General features: G+C 33.3%; 5 protein-coding genes across 9 annotated transcripts; 2 read left to right on the forward strand and 3 right to left on the reverse strand.

The window, feature by feature from the left end:
- Nucleotides 1-590: 590 nt before the first annotated feature.
- On the reverse strand, nt 591-2280 carry LOC106791557. Its single transcript, XM_014757245.1, has 2 exons — nt 2116-2280; nt 591-1962 (listed from the first exon to the last, which is right to left on the reverse strand). Exons 1-2 carry the CDS (start codon nt 2156-2158, stop codon nt 1190-1192), a joined length of 816 nt encoding a protein of 271 aa, XP_014612731.1. The 5' UTR covers nt 2159-2280; the 3' UTR covers nt 591-1189.
- Nucleotides 2279-4443, reverse strand: LOC106791556 (alpha/beta hydrolase domain-containing protein 17B). Its single transcript, XM_014757244.1, has 3 exons — nt 3704-4443; nt 2710-2842; nt 2279-2614 (listed from the first exon to the last, which is right to left on the reverse strand). Exons 1-3 carry the CDS (start codon nt 4348-4350, stop codon nt 2531-2533), a joined length of 864 nt encoding a protein of 287 aa, XP_014612730.1. The 5' UTR covers nt 4351-4443; the 3' UTR covers nt 2279-2530.
- A 1796-nt stretch (nt 4444-6239) lies between these two features.
- LOC106791561 (homer protein homolog 2) lies at nt 6240-10702 on the forward strand. 2 transcript variants are annotated; one of them, XM_014757255.1, is made up of 7 exons: nt 6240-6451; nt 7808-7964; nt 8053-8184; nt 8267-8518; nt 8615-8761; nt 8916-9191; nt 9266-10702. In XM_014757255.1, the coding sequence occupies exons 1-7, from the start codon at nt 6294-6296 to the stop codon at nt 9449-9451; spliced, it is 1308 nt and encodes a 435-aa protein (XP_014612741.1). In that variant the 5' UTR covers nt 6240-6293; the 3' UTR covers nt 9452-10702. The 2 variants fall into 2 exon arrangements, with proteins under 2 accessions (XP_014612741.1, XP_014612740.1); XM_014757254.1 differs by having other exon boundaries at nt 6242-6451; nt 8267-8761.
- Nucleotides 10703-11788: 1086 nt separating this feature from the next.
- LOC106791559 (methylosome subunit pICln) lies at nt 11789-13514 on the forward strand. 3 transcript variants are annotated; one of them, XM_014757248.1, is made up of 6 exons: nt 11789-11913; nt 12336-12462; nt 12521-12657; nt 12788-12964; nt 13043-13138; nt 13212-13514. In XM_014757248.1, exons 2-6 carry the CDS (start codon nt 12344-12346, stop codon nt 13304-13306), a joined length of 624 nt encoding a protein of 207 aa, XP_014612734.1. In that variant the 5' UTR covers nt 11789-11913; nt 12336-12343; the 3' UTR covers nt 13307-13514. The 3 variants fall into 3 exon arrangements, with proteins under 3 accessions (XP_014612734.1, XP_014612736.1, XP_014612735.1); XM_014757250.1 differs by having other exon boundaries at nt 11790-12218; XM_014757249.1 differs by having other exon boundaries at nt 11790-12070.
- Nucleotides 13515-13522: 8 nt separating this feature from the next.
- LOC106791558 (regulator of nonsense transcripts 2) lies at nt 13523-17839 on the reverse strand. 2 transcript variants are annotated; one of them, XM_014757247.1, is made up of 2 exons: nt 17783-17839; nt 13523-17457 (listed from the first exon to the last, which is right to left on the reverse strand). In XM_014757247.1, exon 2 carries the CDS (start codon nt 17446-17448, stop codon nt 14005-14007), a length of 3444 nt encoding a protein of 1147 aa, XP_014612733.1. In that variant the 5' UTR covers nt 17449-17457; nt 17783-17839; the 3' UTR covers nt 13523-14004. The 2 variants fall into 2 exon arrangements, with proteins under 2 accessions (XP_014612733.1, XP_014612732.1); XM_014757246.1 differs by having other exon boundaries at nt 17639-17816.
- Between the last annotated feature and the right edge of the window lie 361 nt (nt 17840-18200).

Consider the following 18200-nt stretch of genomic DNA (forward strand, 5'->3'; position numbering starts at 1 on the left):
TATTATTTTATCTTATGAGTTTTCTTTTTCATTAAATATCTTTTATATTATTTTCTAACCCATGTGTGGTTCTTTATAAAACAGTATCATTTTATTTTTACGATGTGTTGGATGAATTAATATATAGTATGATTCTAGCTTCATATACTATCGCATTATCATTATGCAATGACAATAGTGTAGATCAGGAACCATACTTCCTGGCAAACAACATTTTGATCAATCAGCTAGATCCACGCAATAATGTTACATACTCGTGTATCATATGTGTTCGTAGATGTTAACTGCGTCGTTAAAAAAGAAAAAGAAAAATATATTTTAACAAAGAAACGGATGGAAAACAAATACATAAAAGAGAAATTCGATAAAACGGAAAGAGTGTATCACCGTTAAACGTTGTTATCATTACTTTTCGTAATGAACATAATTTCTATTAACAGAAATGCATAGTATATATATATATATATTTGTATATATTATATAATATAAATTTTCTTTTCCTTTTTATCTTTCTTTCAAAAAAAAAATAAAAAAAAAAAGAAGAAGAAAAAAATACAAAACTGAAAATATAAGAAAAATGTAAGTATTGCACAATGATGGTAAAAAATTCTTCTGCTTTTTTTAACAACAAAGTAGAAGGAAAAGAAAAGAAAACATTACTATACATGCATAATGATGAAATCTTCGAAATCGCTTATAAAAAAAAAAAGAATTAGATTAGAAACGAGAATAAACGAAAATAATAATAATAGAAATAATAATACTTGAAATATTTATAAACATCAATGTGTTCCGCAGTTATATCGCATGGGAATTCCGTTTAAACACATCATCATCGTACGCGCATACATACAAAACAAACACAAACAAACATGCACGAGTTTGATAGGTACGAATACGATAAAGGTGGGTGCGCGCGCGCGCGCACACACATACATACTAAATCTTTTCACATTCCTAAAAATGGAGTGTAAAGTTTATAAACGTGTAAGTATGCTGTTGTCGCGTATGTTAACGTTATATCACTGACGTTAATATAATAGCCTAAAATACGTCGTAACGAATAATAAAAATTTGCATCTTCTCTCTCGTTATAATTTTTTTTGTTTGCTTGTTTGTCTGTTTGTTTTAAACATATTTGGAAGAGAGAAATTGGCGGAACAGCAATGAGCGAAATGTATCGTAGTTATTAACACTTAGTTTCTAATGACGCTCTTTGAACTTTATCAGAGCACTCTATGACCAGTTTCTCTTTCACTTCAGAATAACTAGCAGAGCCTTCGGCCGAGGACGTTTGCTGACCGACCTCTCCTAATGACAATACCTCCGTACTAGTGGGTGAATAACTAAGCGTCGTAGCTTCGCTAGTCAGTGAAGTTACACAGCTGTCGTCCACACTTTTACTACGTGGTGCACATTTAGTTTTTAAAAATTGTTGTATATTTAATGACAAACTCCCTTGCATCGACGTTCTTTCGTCAAGATTCTTCGGCAAATTATTTTCAGCTGGTTGTACGTCCAATCGGGATGGACTTCTCGATCTTGGCACATGCAAGGGACTATCAGAATTCGCCCCTAAATCATTAGATAATATCTTCGAACTAGCTGCGAGCCTACTAGCACATGGAGAATATTTTGACGAGCTTATGGTGATCTTATCAGGTTCTACAGTCAACGACGATCTACCGAGATTTCTTAAAGGATGAAAATTTCCACTCCACAAAAACTTTTTCGTAGTAGACTCGCAATGATACTTAACACTGCGATTACGTTCCTCCTTATCGTCGATCTTCTTCCCTTTCGTAATACCCTCCACGATCGAAGTACGTAGGCGTGGTTTACGATTTGATTCTACGCCATTGTAATAAAACTGGGACAAGGGATTCTTTTTGTCCGATTTGACATTACTATGAGCAGTAGTAGTAGTAGTATCCTTTAAATCGTTACTTCCTTTCTTAGCACCTGCAGAAGCATTTGAAAATGAGGGCATTGGTTTTAATTTTCCATCCACATACTTGTAATATTTCGACAAGCTTGCTAATTTTTTGGTAGATAGGCCAGTATTATTTGTTCTAACATCGTGACAACTATTAGCACTCTCCAATTCGGTTTTACCTTGTTCATTTTCCACTGTACTGGTAGAATAACTTTTCTGCATCGGATTCTTTAAATTGGCATCTACGTTCAGTTTCTTAACATGTCCATCCAAACACGGTTCCACATTCTTAGAGCGATTTTTCTTTGAGATCTGTTTAAAATAAATTTCTTGGCTGTCGGCCAATGAAGCAAATGGTAATTTACGGGCGAGGACCACATCGTCCACAGAAGTAAAAGATGACTCTTTATCACAGGGGAGGACAGGAGCCTTCTCCCCTGTGGGAGGTGACTGCTAGACAAGTTTTTCTGTCAGAGAACTAGTTGAAATCGAGCTGATGGTATTTGAATCATTCGCAGTACTGCGACTCTGACTGCTAACCTGAGTATCTCCACCTCCCTGCCCCCCCTGACTCTGGGAGAGGCTTAGTCGCCGTCAGTTTACCAATTCTATGCTTACAAATTGCTTCAGTCGTTCATAATATTGGTTGTAAAGTTCTACGTCATTGTGACCGGCTCCCTAAAAGAAAAATAAAACATTAGGAATGCATCTAATGCAAAGAGAAACATTCTTATATTCTTATAACATATTTATTCGATGCACAAAATACATACATCAATCCACAATGGTTCCACAGCTCTTGGACACCTCTCATAGATAGCTTGTCCATGACTAAAATCTATAACGTCGTCTGAAGTACCATGAATAACCAAAACTGGAGATGTTACTTTGGGTATCTTATCTATACTGTAATCAATAAAATTAGAAGTATGAATTTAGACCAAAGTAGATAGACATAGTTAAGAAAAGATAAGTAATCTTAAAATAATGATAACTCACAAAGAACACAATGCGTTATAACAATTTCAATTACAATAACAACACATTGTGTTCCCATTGTCTTATTCAAGGAAAAATATTTTTATTTCTTTTTTGCATAAATACAAAGGTTAATCTTTGATTCGACACGCATACGATATACGTGGAAAAAAACTTAATACCAATTAACGAGTTGCGATAAGGAACGAGCGATTTATAGGTTTTCATGACGCGGGTAAACCAAACTTTTGTTGCTTCTTAAAGCGTATACGCGAAAATGTTGAATAATTGGATTTTAAAAGAACGTCATAATGCGAGGCTCATAATACAGGCTTTTTTCGTGTATCGTTGTTACATCCAGTAAAAAGCACGTGTATGTCAACATAGATCTATGTTTCTATCTCTCTCTATCTCTCAATCTGTCTATCCATCTATCTATCTCCGTATCTCTCTCTCTCTCTCTCTGTTTTTATGTATTGCATTTCTGTCTCACGCGCATGTCGCGTCTGGACGTATCATATCGAAATGAAAGCTAATACATAGAAATATATTTTTTTTGTGGCAAACGTATGACTATTACGAATTAGTTGCGGGAGTAGGTGGACACGTAAGAAAGATGCGTCATCGTTAAGATGTAGAACGTGTCTCTTGTAAACGAGAACGAGAGAAAAAGAGAGAGAAAGAGAAAGAGATAGAGAAAGATACACAGAGATATAGAGAGACAAAGATAGAGGTAGAAGTGAAAAGAAAGGAAAGTAAAAATGAGAAAAAGAAAGTAGAAAATCTTACTTGGCAAAGGCGTCGAAGAACCAAGTTCTCTTAGTACTTCCAAATGCAACACGCATGCCGGACATCAGCGGCGAATGCAGAACGACCGCGCCAACCTCGTATCTTGTAGCAAGATCGACGGTGGGCACGGTACCGATACTTTGACCATAAAGAATAATATTTTCCGGGCTGATACCGTATCGCGTTCTTAAAGCATGCCAAGCAGCGTTTATATCGGCATAAAGGTTCTTCTCCGATGGTTTACCATTAGATAATCCGTATCCCGAATAATCGTAACTGAATATATTGCAATTAATCCTTGATCCTAATCCAAGATAGACGCTAGACATCTGGCCAAGATCTACGGCGTTCCCGTGGGAGAATAATAATGTGAATCGTGCCGTTGCCGAACAACGTACGAATACACATGCTATACGATTTCCCCTAGACGTTCTCGCGTAAAAACCTTCAACGGATTCCAGTTCTCTCTCGTTGTATTGCCACTCGGCGCGTTCCGATAAAGATATCGTAAACTTCGAGGAACCCTCGTCCTCGATGAACGTGTAAGTCGGTTCAGGAGGTAGGAACGCTAGCTTAGCGGCGATTCTTGATGGGCAGGGCGGACAGCAAAACAGGCAACACAATTCACTGAAGTTGAAGTTGTTCATCGTTATTTAATCGCGATAAGAAAGGAGAGAGAGAGAGAGTACTGTTTCTTTTCGTTTCTTTCTTTTCTTTTCTTCTTTCTTTTCTTTTCCTTCTCTTTTTCCTTTCTTTCTTTCTTTATTTTTTTTTTTTTTTTTTNTTTTTTTTTTTTTTTTTCTTTTCTTTTTTTTTTGTATTTTTCTTAATCACACGCGAAAGCACCCTCTATCCGCGTATCCTCGGACGAGCTTCCGCATCGGGAAAACACACGTCGTCGATTACTTTTCTCTCTCTCTCTCTCTCTCTCTCACACACACTTCCAACGTACACATACACACAACACACGTACACGATTATTACTCACTCACTCACTCACTCACTCTTTCTTTCTTTATTTCTTTATATTTCTCTCGTCCTAACCGGACACACACGCACCCGATTTCTTAGCGCGCACTACCGTTTTCGCGCCTACTCGCTCGAACGCACCGTCATTTTATTATCTCCAGATTTATACTCCCTCTCTTTATTCTATCTCTCTTTCTTCGTTCACGCACGTTCTCTCTCTCTCTCTCTCTCTCTCCCTCTATCTATCTATATATTTCTATCTCTGTCTTTCTCACGTTCTCCTTACGACGCGCACGCTACCAGTCTCTCTTTCTCTCGCAACGATGATGCGGCCATGACACGCTCGCGAAACGAACGACTTTTGCCCTCCTGCTGCCCTTTCTCTTTCTTTCTCTTTCTCTTTCTCTATCTCTATCTTTCTCACTATTCTTTTGCGACCGCGTTTCTTCTCTTGCTTGTCGTTCACTCTCTCACTCTCTTTTTCTTTATGTACCTTTATGTACCTTTCTCTACCTCTCTCTCTCTCTCTCTCACTTACTCACTCACTCTCTCTCTCTCTCTCTCTCTCTTTTCCTCTATCAATCTCGCGCGCGCAACTTCTCCTACTCTCTAATAACACCACTACCTCCTCTTTCTCTCATGGTAATCCCCCCTCCAACCCGACACCCACTCAACGTGCCGCACTTTCATTGTCTCTCTCTCTCTCTCTCTCTCTCTCTTTCTATCCTTCTCTATCTCTATACCCCTTTTCTCCCTCTTTCCTCTCTTTGAGAGCAAAGCGCTCGTCGCTCTGTGAAGAAACAAAACCTCCTATCGCTCCAGACGATCTCTCTTTTCCTTTACCACCTCCCTTCCAACCCCCTTTTTTTCTAAAGGCACAATCGACGCTACGCGAAAGAGTATAATGCGAAAACCCTTTCTAGAGTCGATGTTGTATACGGCGCATATAACACTTGCGCACCAATAGTTATCCCTTACGACTGTTGCCAACTTCAACGAAGATCCGAGATTAATTTATTTCCAAGTTTATTCGACGCATCGTTGAATCTTCGTTAATCTCTTACGAATATATGAAACCCTTTTTTTATCAGTAAGATTGTAAGAAAGAAAAAACCGCGAATGATCTAACCTCAGTATAATCGTTTTCTCATCCGCCAATCAGAGAGGAGAAAATGATATCGAGATATCTCGATTTATCGCATAGAGCGCCACGAACGATTTAGTTTGATTTTTCTTTAATTAATTTGTATTGTTATTTATTATATTAATCATTGATGATTCGTGCAATTAAATAAAATACATTTGAAATAATATTTGGGGAAATACGAGTTATAAATTGAATTAATTTAGTTAGAATAAATTAATCGAACCAATGAAATTTCATCGTCTTTTGTTTTCTCGATTTGCGTTAAGAAAGAATGGATAACCGATAAGGTTTGTGATTGGTTAAAAACGTTTCGCGGTGATTTAACTTGCACTAGGATAAAATAAATCCAATTGATAAATACACAGTGGACGTTGAAGGTTTTTAGTAGAAAATCGATGAAATCCAGGTGTCGTTAAAGTTCGTCTACTTTCATGATATCGCGTAACCATTGGCACTAGCTATAGAATTTGGCCGATGGCGGCTGTCAACTGGTGGGTCTCTGCTTTTCGAACAGGGGTTCCTAGTCAAATATCAGAATATTCAACGATCCCTTCTCTTGGAAACTTTATTGGATTAGTAATATTTATTGGAGTAACTCTTATTTGCACGTTAACGAGTAAAGAAATAATGGGGTAAGTGAATACGGTGAGAAGTCGCGCCGCCTCTCAAGGGTGTGTAATGTGTCTCTACATACAAAAATCAATTTTGACGTCGTACATTCGGATTAATTGTTGTCGATTTATTAATCAGTCGACTCTCTATCAATCTATATAAAATAGGTCATTCTGGTTAAATCTCATCCACCATATTTCGTAGCGCTAACTTGATCACTGATACGCATTAAATGACGACTTGTACATACGAAAATGGACTGTACGAGAATAACCTTTCTTATTTTTCCTCTTCTTTTTTTTTCAGTGTGGCCTTTATCTAACTCTCTAGCGGGCTAGCCAAATTTGATATACATGACCTCTTCCCGTAAAAAATAGAAAAAAAAATAAAAAAAGCAAATTGTTTATTTTGTAGAGCAGCCTTATCGTAAAAAAAAAAAAAAATAAACTGACTTTCTTAGAAAAAGTCATGTAAAAGTTTTGTATGATATAAACAATAACACGCACACACTGTGTCATTTCTTTTTTTCTTTTTTTACTATATTTTATTCAACAACCAATAAGCTCTCCCCATTTTACCAATTTCTTATTTGTTGTTCGTTATTATCTTATCTATCTCTTTTTATATCACAAATTATTTATTATTAATATCTTCTTATCGATTTTAAAATTATAATGCATATATACATATACATATATATATATATATAATATAATATATATATGTACACATATATATTTATGGTGATAAATGTGTGATATATCTTTTTTTCTTTTCAGATGAACCATATAATGCGATTATGTTTCTATTTATTCGCATGAATAGGCATGCACATTCTTACATAGTTAACTAATTTTTAATTTTTGTTGTGCTAAATATTATAATTTTATTGTTAATTATAAAATAGAATCATTAATAGCAAAATTGTTATTTTGATTCCTCGATGCTTGTTTGCATTTAAATTGTACAAACTGCATGTATTGTTTGTAGCAATAGCAAAATCTATATCAGAAATATAGTTATCTTTTGTAAGAGAATTCTTAACGATATGATTTTATTTTACACTTATTTCCTGAACTTCCTCCGGAATGATATCGAACCTGTTCAAATTTAAACTGGATCTTCTACTTTTCTCAATTTGTCAAAACAAATTTATTTTCTTATTTCTAACCAAACAATAATTGTTTTATCTTCTTGCACAATGGAACATCTGCACAAACAGCAACAAGAACTGCTTTGAAAGAAAAACTTAGCAATGTGAAAATTCCAAATGAAGATACATATTTATTATTACTGTTGATCCAAATTGGGATATGCGTACACACATGGATCTTATAAATATTATTTATATTCTAACCTTCCATTATTAATTGCAGCGAACAACCAATTTTCTCGTGCAAGGCGCACGTATTTCATATCGATCCTAAAACTAAACGTTCATGGGTATCTGCCTCGACAGCTGCAGTTTCTGTCTCTTTTTTTTATGATTCGACTAGAAGCCTTTATAGAATAATATCTGTAGAAGGATCTAAGGTGATTCTTGTTTTCAATTTAGCGTGCAAATGTGTATAGTATCTTTTATGAAAATTATATGTATTCTTTTTTAACTCTATACTTTTAGGCAGTAATAAACAGCACTATTACACCAAACATGACATTTACAAAAACCTCACAAAAATTTGGTCAATGGTCTGATGTCAGGGCTAATACTGTATATGGTTTAGGATTCTCCTCTGAAGCAGAGTTAGGCAAGGTTTGTATTACGTCTGTCTACGCAACTTTTATTCTTTTAAACATTTCATGAGAATACACTCGGTTCAATTTTACTTTGACAGTTTATTGAAAAATTTCATGAAGTGAAAGAAGCGACTAAATTAGCGAATGCTAAGCTACAATCAAACAGCTCGTCGGTCACGCCAGCCACTAGTGCAAATGTTAGTCCAATTACATCGAGATCAGGGATGCCTTCTTCGGAGCAGGATCTTATAGATCCACCAAATTCTTCGATGATCAACTCTAATGTGTCGGCATCGAATAATCCTAATCCAAATGCAAACATGATCTCTGCTCAAAACAGTGTATCTTTGGTAAGCAGCAGTCCCTTACCTGGCAGTTGTCAAAATAAAACGGACGATGAATTGAAAAATGCAGTCCATTCAAGATCACAAAGTGTTTCTCAGCAGAATACAGAAAGCCCACAGCACCAAGGGAAATCAATCCAACTTGGTTCGACGCAAGCAGGACAGTCGGCAGAGATGCAGCTGAAATATGAAAATGACAGGTTGAAGCTTGCTTTAGCTCAAAGTTCTGCTAATGCCAAAAAATGGGAGGTATGTTTGTAGCACAATATGCTCCTACATGCTCAATACTAATTCTGGTTACATCAGAGCATGCATATGCACAGGATAAAAGAATAATAGGAATGTAAATACATTTAAATAAATGCAATTTTCCATCCTTTTTATAATGTGACATGAATTACAGGTTGAATTGGCTACTCTTAAAACAAACAACGCTAGATTAACAAGCGCGCTCCAAGAATCAACAGCTAATGTGGATGAGTGGAAGAGACAATTACAGTTATATAAAGAAGAAAATGCCAGGGTAAAAACAAAATATGCAGAGTTGGAAGCTGGAAAAATAGCAGAAGGGAATAGTGAAGCATTGAGGCTAAGAGTGGAGGCACTGGAAAGTGAATTAAGAAGTCGAAATGATGAAGTAAAGGCTCTTACTATGGCTGCAAAAAACAAAGATTTTGTGGTATGTAATGTGCTAATATTTTTGACAACAATTTATTTCATTTCATTGATATTATTTAATATTTCATTTTTCAGGCTCTTCAAAAAGAGAATACCGAATTGCGTGATATGTTAAACGTTGTCCAAGAACAATTAGAACTTGCTTTATGTGCGAATAAAGTTCAGAAACAAAACTTGGAAACTTTGAATGCCAGATTAGCTGGATTTATACAAGACTTGGTAACCGTGCATCGAGAAATTACGAATACCTTGCAAACTTAAGTTTGTTTGTAGAATACCTAAGAGCACTGTTCTTAGGACTTTTGTATCTACGGTATAAGAGAAATGTGCGAATGAATGACATAAAAATGATACAAAGGGTGAAGTTCCAAAGGGGAGAATATGCGGTGAATAAGATTTTTTTTTAACATTAGGACAAGATGAAAGACATTGTCTCGAATTATAAACGGTTTGACAACAAGCGAATGGCTTGCTTTTTAGATATTTATTTCGAGCTTAGTTAGCGAAAAGCATCATCTTTTTGATGTTACTTATTATTGTTGTTACTGCTCTATGACTATTCTAATTGTACATAAAAACATTTCTTCTAACTCTTCTTACTAATCATATTTACATGTATGCATACATACTGTGTATGCATACTTGAATGTTTTCTTCTTTTTTATATATATACATAAATATTTGTTTGTTTTTAAACGAGCATAAACTGAAGATGCTTGAATTTGATAAAGATATTATACTTGATGTTTCTCTCGAATATTATTTAGTGTATCTTAACGGGATATGCCATTTTGTTATTTATTATTCAACTGTGTCGTTAAATTAAACTAAAAACGTTTCTCTAAATCCCACCCCTTTTTTCCATAAAGTGGTGTATGTAATGATCTGTGCTTTAAACTAATTGTTACTAACACGACATCACCACGTGAATCACTCGAATTCTATCATACTATTACATTTCAACAACACCTCCCAACTATCAGCATCCAATTGATTAATGACGAGCATTATTACAAACACTAGATTGTTACTATTGCTATGATCACTGTCATTACCATTGTTACAACTACCTTCCAAATACTAATATCTCCTATTGCTGTTACTAATACTGCTATAATTACTACTGCTTCTATTATTATTACTATTAATATTGGTAATATTGCATTACTTACTTGGAGATAATATTTACTATATTTAAAAATATAAAACATATCAAGAATGTTATCGACTGACATGTTACGTGTTGTGCATTGTCTCTTTTTGGAACTTGTGCCCTTTGAAACAGTAACAAAAAAAAAAATACAGTTACCCATGGACACGACTTATGAAACATGCACAATTAACATTAGTACTATTTAGTCATGATCCATTATGTAGCATAGCTATTTAATTCTATTATAAATTATATCCATATTGTTCTATTGTATAGAAATTTGCTTTAAAACATTCGCGAGTGAATCTCAAGTGCTCAGGAATCTCATTGATTCAAGAGATACGCGATGCCATTTATAATCAAACATAAAATGCACTACTGGGTATAACGCATTATAGTATTCTCTTTTATAACGCACAATTTTGATTATTTTTGCTATTAATTTGTAACAAATATTTTTATTTATTTAATTCTTGTTATTTTCTATTTTTTTTTTTTTTTTTTTTTTTTTTTTTTTTTTTTTTTTTTTTTTTTTTTTTTTTTTTTAGTTATTAGTTTTTAGTTTTTAATTTTTAGTTTTTATTTTTGATATATTGCCATAGAACAAATTTTATTTAACATTGTTTAAGAAAAACATTTTTGAAAAGGTATTTCCTATTTTTATTTCTTTAACATCGTGATAGAAATAAGTAGCATTGCATTTCATCATTCAAAGAGGTATCGTCCTAAAGGAAATACTATAATAACTATGTTGCTCAGTCCAGGTTATTGTTCAAAGCGTAGTATTCGCATAGTACAGATTTATAAGATTAACAAATAATTCGCACAAGAGAGAGAGAGAGAGAGAGAGAGATATCTGGACAAGAGTTTGAACGTGTCGAGGTGACATCTCCGAGATTATTTGAAGTAGCGAATTAAATAAAGGAAAACTGCGAAAACACTTTGTATTCTATTGGCAGTATGTATGTATGTACGTAAAACTGTTACAAAGATGAATTTTCAGTCCGAGGAATTGGAAACAAAAGCCTCGCTTGCCATATGTAATCTTAATAAAACATTTTCAGACGGCATTCTAAAGTTTTTTTTCTAATATTTCTAATATTATTCTTTTATTGTTTTAAATTTAAATAATTGCATTATTGTAATTTTTAAATAAATTAATAAAATTTTCTTATTCAAATTGATAAAAGAATTAAAAACAATAAATATTTCATTTTCAACAGACTCATTTGCCAAATATAATTTTAATTAAACATTTGAAGACATCATTTTTTTATTCTAATTAGTGTGAATAAAAACAAAGTGTAATTTTAGAAAAAAAGTTATTACTCTCTATCACATTTGTAAATAATCGAATTTTTAGCGCGTAAAACCTCGAATTTAATCGAATGAGAAGAAACGTACTATAGGTCTGACTTACAGTGAAATTGAAATGATCTGAAGTTAGGAAACTGAATGGACAATCAGCGTCTTTTAGTACAGAGAATTCGCATAGATTCAAGTCGTAAAAATTTGTACATCGTGTGTCGTGTTTACAATAGAGTAGTGTAAAAAATATAAGGCAAGAGCTGTGAGTAAATATTAGTATTTGCAAAGAACTTAATGCCAATAATTTTTGGCAATTAAGAATCTTTGTTAAATATAGATTTGTCGAGCTCAAGTCCTATTTAACGCGTAACTGTATATTTATCGGCGGCGTTTGTATAAAATCACCCTTAAAAATCCCGGTATTAAACTAATTCAAGTTTTTTATGGACATACACCGTTGAAAAAACATATACCAATAGTCTCTGATAAATTATACTTCGGAGATTCAAATGAATCATTTATTTACATTACTCTCATAGATGTAGTATAACCTCAAATGTTACATAGGTTTGAATCTTACTCACGTTCTATTACGATTTTCTCGTGATATCTGTTTTGAAAGTGTTTTAGAATCTAAATTCTAATATTCCTCAATCAAAGAACACGTATATACGAACATTACAGGTGAAAAAATGGTAGTGCTTAGCAGCTTCCTAGCACCACAGGAAGGCATCCGTCATGAAGAACCAAACACCACTGTATACGTTAACTCTAGGGAAGTGGGAAAAGGCACTCTCTATATTACAGAAAGGTATTCAAATACATTTACTATTGATATACATATTTCTAATATAAATTTACATCGACAGTGTACTATCCTGGATAGACAGCGAGACACAACAAGGGTTTTCTCTCAATTATCAGCATATTTCCGTACATGCTATCTCCCAAGATCAACAAATTCATCCTAGGCAATGTTTATACATTATGGTGGAAGATTTTTCAGGTACGTTTTAATAAAAATTAAAAATTATATTCTAAATATATATGTGCGCTAAATATATATGTTTGTCTGTGAAGAGTTAAAAATAGTATAATAAAAAGTAGGTGCATCATTAAAATTGATTCGTTTGCAGATGTGCAATTGTCACCATCCACTGAAAATGACTCAGATAATGAAGACGACGAAGGAGATACGCCTACGACTGAGATGAGTTTTGTACCTGATGATACGACTAATCTGGAAGCAATGTTTGAAGCAATGAATCAATGTCAAGCTCTTCATCCAGATCCACAAGATAGTTTTTCTGATGGTAATCGATATCTATGAAATATGCTTTCTTGGTTTATTGGTAGAATAAGTAATATATTTCAAATGTGTATGTTTAAAGATGAAGAAGATATTTATGAAGATGCAGAAGAAGATGATTTTGATATTGAGTATTACGAAGTTGGTGCTGGTGATGCTCCGTACATATTACCAACTGGTAAACTATTTAATATTTGACAGTATTGTTATGAATTTCCTTAAACATTTTATTAATAATTTATTTTCTATAGAACAAATAGGAGGTAATCATCAAAATGGTACCGAAGCAGATGAACCAATGGATATTGAAGCAGGTCAGTTTGAAGATGCAGAAGAGGATCCATAAATTAAAATTATAAAAATATATGCTGATGTGCATTTAGTATTACTTTATATGATTATCAATTTCATATATTTCGGTAGATATGTAATATCTATTATTGCAAGCTATAAGACAAAACTGCGTCGAACGAAAAAGCACCTAACATTTATTTATATTCATTTTGTACATGGTGATAATTTCTTAGGTAAAAAATAAATAGGACTACATTACATATAATTGATCATTCTTTTATATGCACAGATAGTTAAATTTTAAGGTTTATTTATAATGAAAAAGACGCATTTTGCACATCGACAATTTTTATAGAAATATTTATTTGTGCATAAGAGTTCTTAGCCATGATGTGCACATTATATGAAATATTAGAAAATAAGATTAATCATAAGTAATACATGGAAGTATTTGGAGAAGTATTATTTCAAATGTATTAGAATTTGACACACTCGATTGTAATAGTTTCTAACATGATGACATTTTTCATGCAATCTTATACCCATTCATAATTTATTCAATAATACTACTCTTAAAGCTATTAACAAAATCAAGGAAAGATCTAATCAATACATATCTTATCTTTAATTAAAAGTAAAAGAACAATTGCACTGTTTTACATCGATCGAAATTTCAAAGAATGAGATTACACGGCACTCGTAAAGTTTGAAATCATTATTTTTCAGAATAGTAGAAAACTTTGTACAAATTTACCGAATTTTTTTTGGTCCAAATATAAGATCAGCATCGGGTGCACCTTTAGGATGATTATATTTTTGTCGTCGTTCTCTATTTAAATTAACTGTTACTGGCCGTGTGCCTTGATTAATAGTTTCTTGATAATCTTCCTCTTCTTGTCTCTCTGTTATATTAAGAGTTAATCTTTTTACACGTTCCTTCTCCTCTTTTTGTTCTTGTTCACGATTTCTAAGATTCATAGCTAATTCTGAGGATACTGGTACAGCTAAATTTTTATATTGCTGTTTATTACCCTTTCTAAGCATAAGCGTGAAGTCCACCATAGAATTGTCAGATGATTGTACTTGCAATTGTTCGTATGTTTTTTTTGTACTTTTAATATGCAATGGTACAGATATATCAACTTGTTGTGGTTTAACAGCATCGCGCATTCTATCCTGTATATTATCAGATACCATTTTGTCAAGCGCAGAAAGAAAATCATCGTCTTCTGGGCAGGTCATTTTTTTGGGACCTGCTGGTAGAGCAGCATTTAATTCTGTACCATCCATTATAACTCCTTCAGTAGCACCTTCCGATAAACTTTGTTCTCCTTGAGTATTTTCTTGAGTTCCTGCATCTCTTTCTGCTTCTGCTGTCCAATCTTCTTCGGATTGTGCTTCTGAACAGTCTTCGGATTCTTCAAAATGTAAATCTCCTATTCCTTTTGCATCGCCACCTCCGTTTCCAGGTGTCATAGATAAGTCTTCATCTCCTTCTATGATTACACTCATTTCAGAATCTCCTTCGTTATGCTCAACATCTTCTGCGGTTGTTATACTTCCTAAAGTTGGATACAATATGTTCTTTAATTCTTGAACAGCACATTGAGCTTCTTTAAAGCTGTTAAAAAGTGGCATTTTTGGCCTGAGCATGGTCAATGTATCTCGATACATATAATCTATTCCTACTGGGAAAGGATTTTCAGGAGTCCATACAGGATCTGTATACTTGAACCAATAATAATTTTGAAAGAATATCAAAAAGTAATCGAGCTTTTTCTTACTCGAACCTCCACTAAAGTATTGTCCACAGGTTTCTAAAAGTGTACATACCAATCTAATTCTAAATAAGTGTTCGGGTGGATCAAGAATACTTGGAATGGAATGATCCATGTTGATACCAAATGTGATTAATAGATATAAAGTTCTAAAAATATCACCACTCTCGACCATACGATAATTATACAATTCTCCAAGATACTTAACCATGGCAATACGACGTTGATTGAATTTAGGTAAATTAATTTCCATACACAGTCTTATGTCTTCTAATACACCATCTACCACGTGAGGACCTATTGTTTCATAATGAGCTACTAATCCAGCTAATAAACTTCCAACACATCGAATATTTAAATATTTTACATTGTACGCAGCAGTAAGACATTTTATAGCATACGATGATACACTTTCATCCTCCCAGTCTAACTTGCGCATCCATTTAAGTACCTTATCTGTATTTGTTTTAGAAAGATCTTGATATAGAAGCTTTCTGATGAATTCGTGGATAGGAGGTCTATCTTTTTTAGACACTCCCCCAGTTGATTCAGGAGGATTTACAAAGTAATATGCATTTTCAATTATTGTTACGTAACGGGAATCTAATGCAGTAACAGCCTTTTTACGCATCATCTGTTCTAAATAGACCTTTGTTCTTTGATGAGAGTCAGGAGAACAGAAAAGATATCTTCCACAAGTTTCCAACAAGTTGCATGCCATCTCAATGTGATGGTGAGTAAAATCATGCAGCAATACCTTAAGACAATATAATGCTTCTATTTTTGAATAAAGTTTAAATTTGACAAGTTCGCCTATATAACGTACTACTTTTATCTTTGATTCAATATTAATTTGATCCTTTTTTCTAACATGATATTTGAAATCATGTTTTAACATTAAACATAAATCATTAGCTACTTCGGGCATTACATGATATAGAATTGCAGCTAAACGAGAATAGAATGGCAATAAATCTAAACGTATTCTAGAAACACCAAATAATGCTTTTACTAGTTTCTTTTTATTATGCTTTGAATTCAAATTTATGAGAAAATCAACTGCTGCATTGTCAATCATTTCGCGATTGACACAATTTGGCAAATGACTAAGAAATGCATCTAATAATATTTTATTACTTATGTTGGAAACTTGAGGTTCCTCTGTTTCTACTTCTGGTTCATCTACTTTTTCAGTCTCTTCTAATTCATCAAACGTTATGTCTTCGTCTAAAGTTTCTTCTGTAATAGGAGCGTCAGATTTTGGTACTTCTTTTGGATACGATCCAGGTAAAAATACTACTAAGTCAGGTAGAACTTCATAAAATCGCCTTGTTTCATCGTCTCCCCACATATCTTCTAGAATACTATTTTCTTCTCCTTCGTTAATCATTTTTAATGTTTCCTCAGCTTCTGCCTTTATTTCTACATCTACAGGAAGTTCAGGTATTGGTTCATCTAATGTATCGGAATAACTTTGTACCCCACTAAGAAGACGGTCATAAGATACTTGAAGAGATTCTAATTTCTCTTTCCTTTCTGCACTCAATTCACCTCTAGTTTGTAAAATCTTACGATTTTGTTTTTCAAATGCTTGAAGCTCTTTGTGTTCTTTCAGTAAATGCTTACACAATGAATTGTAATAATCTCGTAGTAAATATCTTACATTTTGTTGCTTGTCGGGAGAAAGTAATTTGCTTTTTGGTATTGTAATATTTAATTTTTCCGATAATTCTCTTACCCTTCTAGGAACAAGACCTGCGTAATCTTCTCCGCAATGACGACAAAAACTTAATATAATGCTCGCATTGTTGTGTTCCTCTTTATCCATATTAATTAAAACAGTTAATACAGAACCAAGAAGCGGTAAGCCTTGCTTGTGCGTAAAAATCCCAGCATTTACAAGTTCTGCGTAAAATCGTAAATCCACTCTTAGTTTACTTGGATTAGCAATTTTTTCTCCAATTTTTAAGGACAATATTCTTTGCCAGTTTTCAAAGAAGTGAGATGAAAACTCTGCATACGTCTGATGTAAAAAACTACAAGCTTTAATTGCCGATGATATATCAGTCATTTTCAACTTAGCATCGACCAATGCGGTAGCAACTTCGCTAACATACTTTGTCAAATTTAAATTAGCCATATCTTTTAGAACTGCATCCAACTGGTTTACGCTAAAACTTTTAAGTTTCTTAACAAATGTTGTATTTCTTTTAAGACTCGAGTCCAATTTACTGAAATATGTATCTGGTGGTCTTGTAGGATTCAAATTAGCAGCCCTAATTTCTTCTTTATTCGTTAATCTTTGTTCAGTTTCTTTTACATAGTCCAGTAAAAACTGTTTGTCTTCTTCTGAGACTGCATCAGGCTCAGTAGGTGTCTCCATTTCTTGCCCAATATTATTATCCGTTTCAGACATATTAAGTATCTACAATTAATATAATAAAGATATTTTTTATTTTGATGTCTGAAAGATCTAATAAAAAATAATACTTTTATTATTTTATCAAATGTGTATGTCAAAATAAATTATAAATAAGCATTGTTTTAATTTATTCACGTGCAATCTTACTTTCCATTAAAAAAATACTTATCTTGGCAAAACTTACAGATTAAATATGTATATTATCACACAAAAGATAAATAAAAGTATAAATTGTATTAATTTTTACGTATTTTTTCTATAAAAAAGCACAAAAATATCTAAATATTTGCACTTTTATCATTTAGCTTTATTCAGCAGGTTAACTTACGTTCGTTTACTTAGTTCCGGGGATATGCAGAAGCGCACTCTATTGTAAATACAGTGCCTTTGAAAAATATTCCAATGGATAAAGAAGAACATAGAAACTTACAAGTCTCCTTTTTTATCTATCCAGTTTTATTTTTGTTACTACTGGGACTACTAGCAAGCGATAGTAGGTACAATATTAAATTGTCCCATAAGTTCTTTCCGCGCCACTCTATGTATCACTTCGAGCCGGCTATGTTTGTAGACATACAGGCTTATCTATTGTGTTACTATGTATGATAGTATATATAGTACTACAGTTATATTAATATTGTAATAGAATTTTAAATAATAATACAAAGTATAGTAAAGATAAAAGATAAGAGTGGTCGAGTAAAAAAGTAAGACCATAAGATGTATGACAAAGTTTTTGTTTTTGT

The sequence above is a fragment of the Polistes canadensis genome, unplaced genomic scaffold (genome assembly GCF_001313835.1).
Source record: "Polistes canadensis isolate GaletaPanama2010 unplaced genomic scaffold, ASM131383v1 scaffold_319, whole genome shotgun sequence".
Lineage (NCBI taxonomy): Eukaryota > Metazoa > Arthropoda > Insecta > Hymenoptera > Vespidae > Polistes > Polistes canadensis.

Excerpts from the sequence above, each read along its gene's own strand:
- LOC106791557 (XM_014757245.1), bottom strand. The coding sequence starts at position 2,158 with ATGCAGAAAAGTTATTCTACCAGTACAGTGGAAAATGAACAAG. Across the intron at positions 1,963-2,115 it reads TACAGTGGAAAATGAACAAG|GTGCTAAGAAAGGAAGTAAC; the intron begins GTAAAACCGAAT and ends ATGCTTCTGCAG.
- LOC106791556 (XM_014757244.1), bottom strand. The coding sequence starts at position 4,350 with ATGAACAACTTCAACTTCAGTGAATTGTGTTGCCTGTTTTGCTGTCCG. Across the intron at positions 2,843-3,703 it reads TTCTTCGACGCCTTTGCCAA|TATAGATAAGATACCCAAAG; the intron begins GTAAGATTTTCT and ends TATTGATTACAG. Across the intron at positions 2,615-2,709 it reads TGGAACCATTGTGGATTGAT|GGAGCCGGTCACAATGACGT; the intron begins GTATGTATTTTG and ends TTTTTCTTTTAG.
- LOC106791561 (XM_014757254.1), top strand. The coding sequence starts at position 6,294 with ATGGCGGCTGTCAACTGGTGGGTCTCTGCTTTTCGAACAGGGGTTCCT. Across the intron at positions 8,185-8,266 it reads CTGAAGCAGAGTTAGGCAAG|TTTATTGAAAAATTTCATGA; the intron begins GTTTGTATTACG and ends TTACTTTGACAG. Across the intron at positions 8,762-8,915 it reads CTAATGCCAAAAAATGGGAG|GTTGAATTGGCTACTCTTAA; the intron begins GTATGTTTGTAG and ends CATGAATTACAG.
- LOC106791559 (XM_014757248.1), top strand. The coding sequence starts at position 12,344 with ATGGTAGTGCTTAGCAGCTTCCTAGCACCACAGGAAGGCATCCGTCAT. Across the intron at positions 12,463-12,520 it reads ACTCTCTATATTACAGAAAG|TGTACTATCCTGGATAGACA; the intron begins GTATTCAAATAC and ends TTACATCGACAG. Across the intron at positions 13,139-13,211 it reads TCCGTACATATTACCAACTG|AACAAATAGGAGGTAATCAT; the intron begins GTAAACTATTTA and ends TATTTTCTATAG.
- LOC106791558 (XM_014757247.1), bottom strand. The coding sequence starts at position 17,448 with ATGTCTGAAACGGATAATAATATTGGGCAAGAAATGGAGACACCTACT.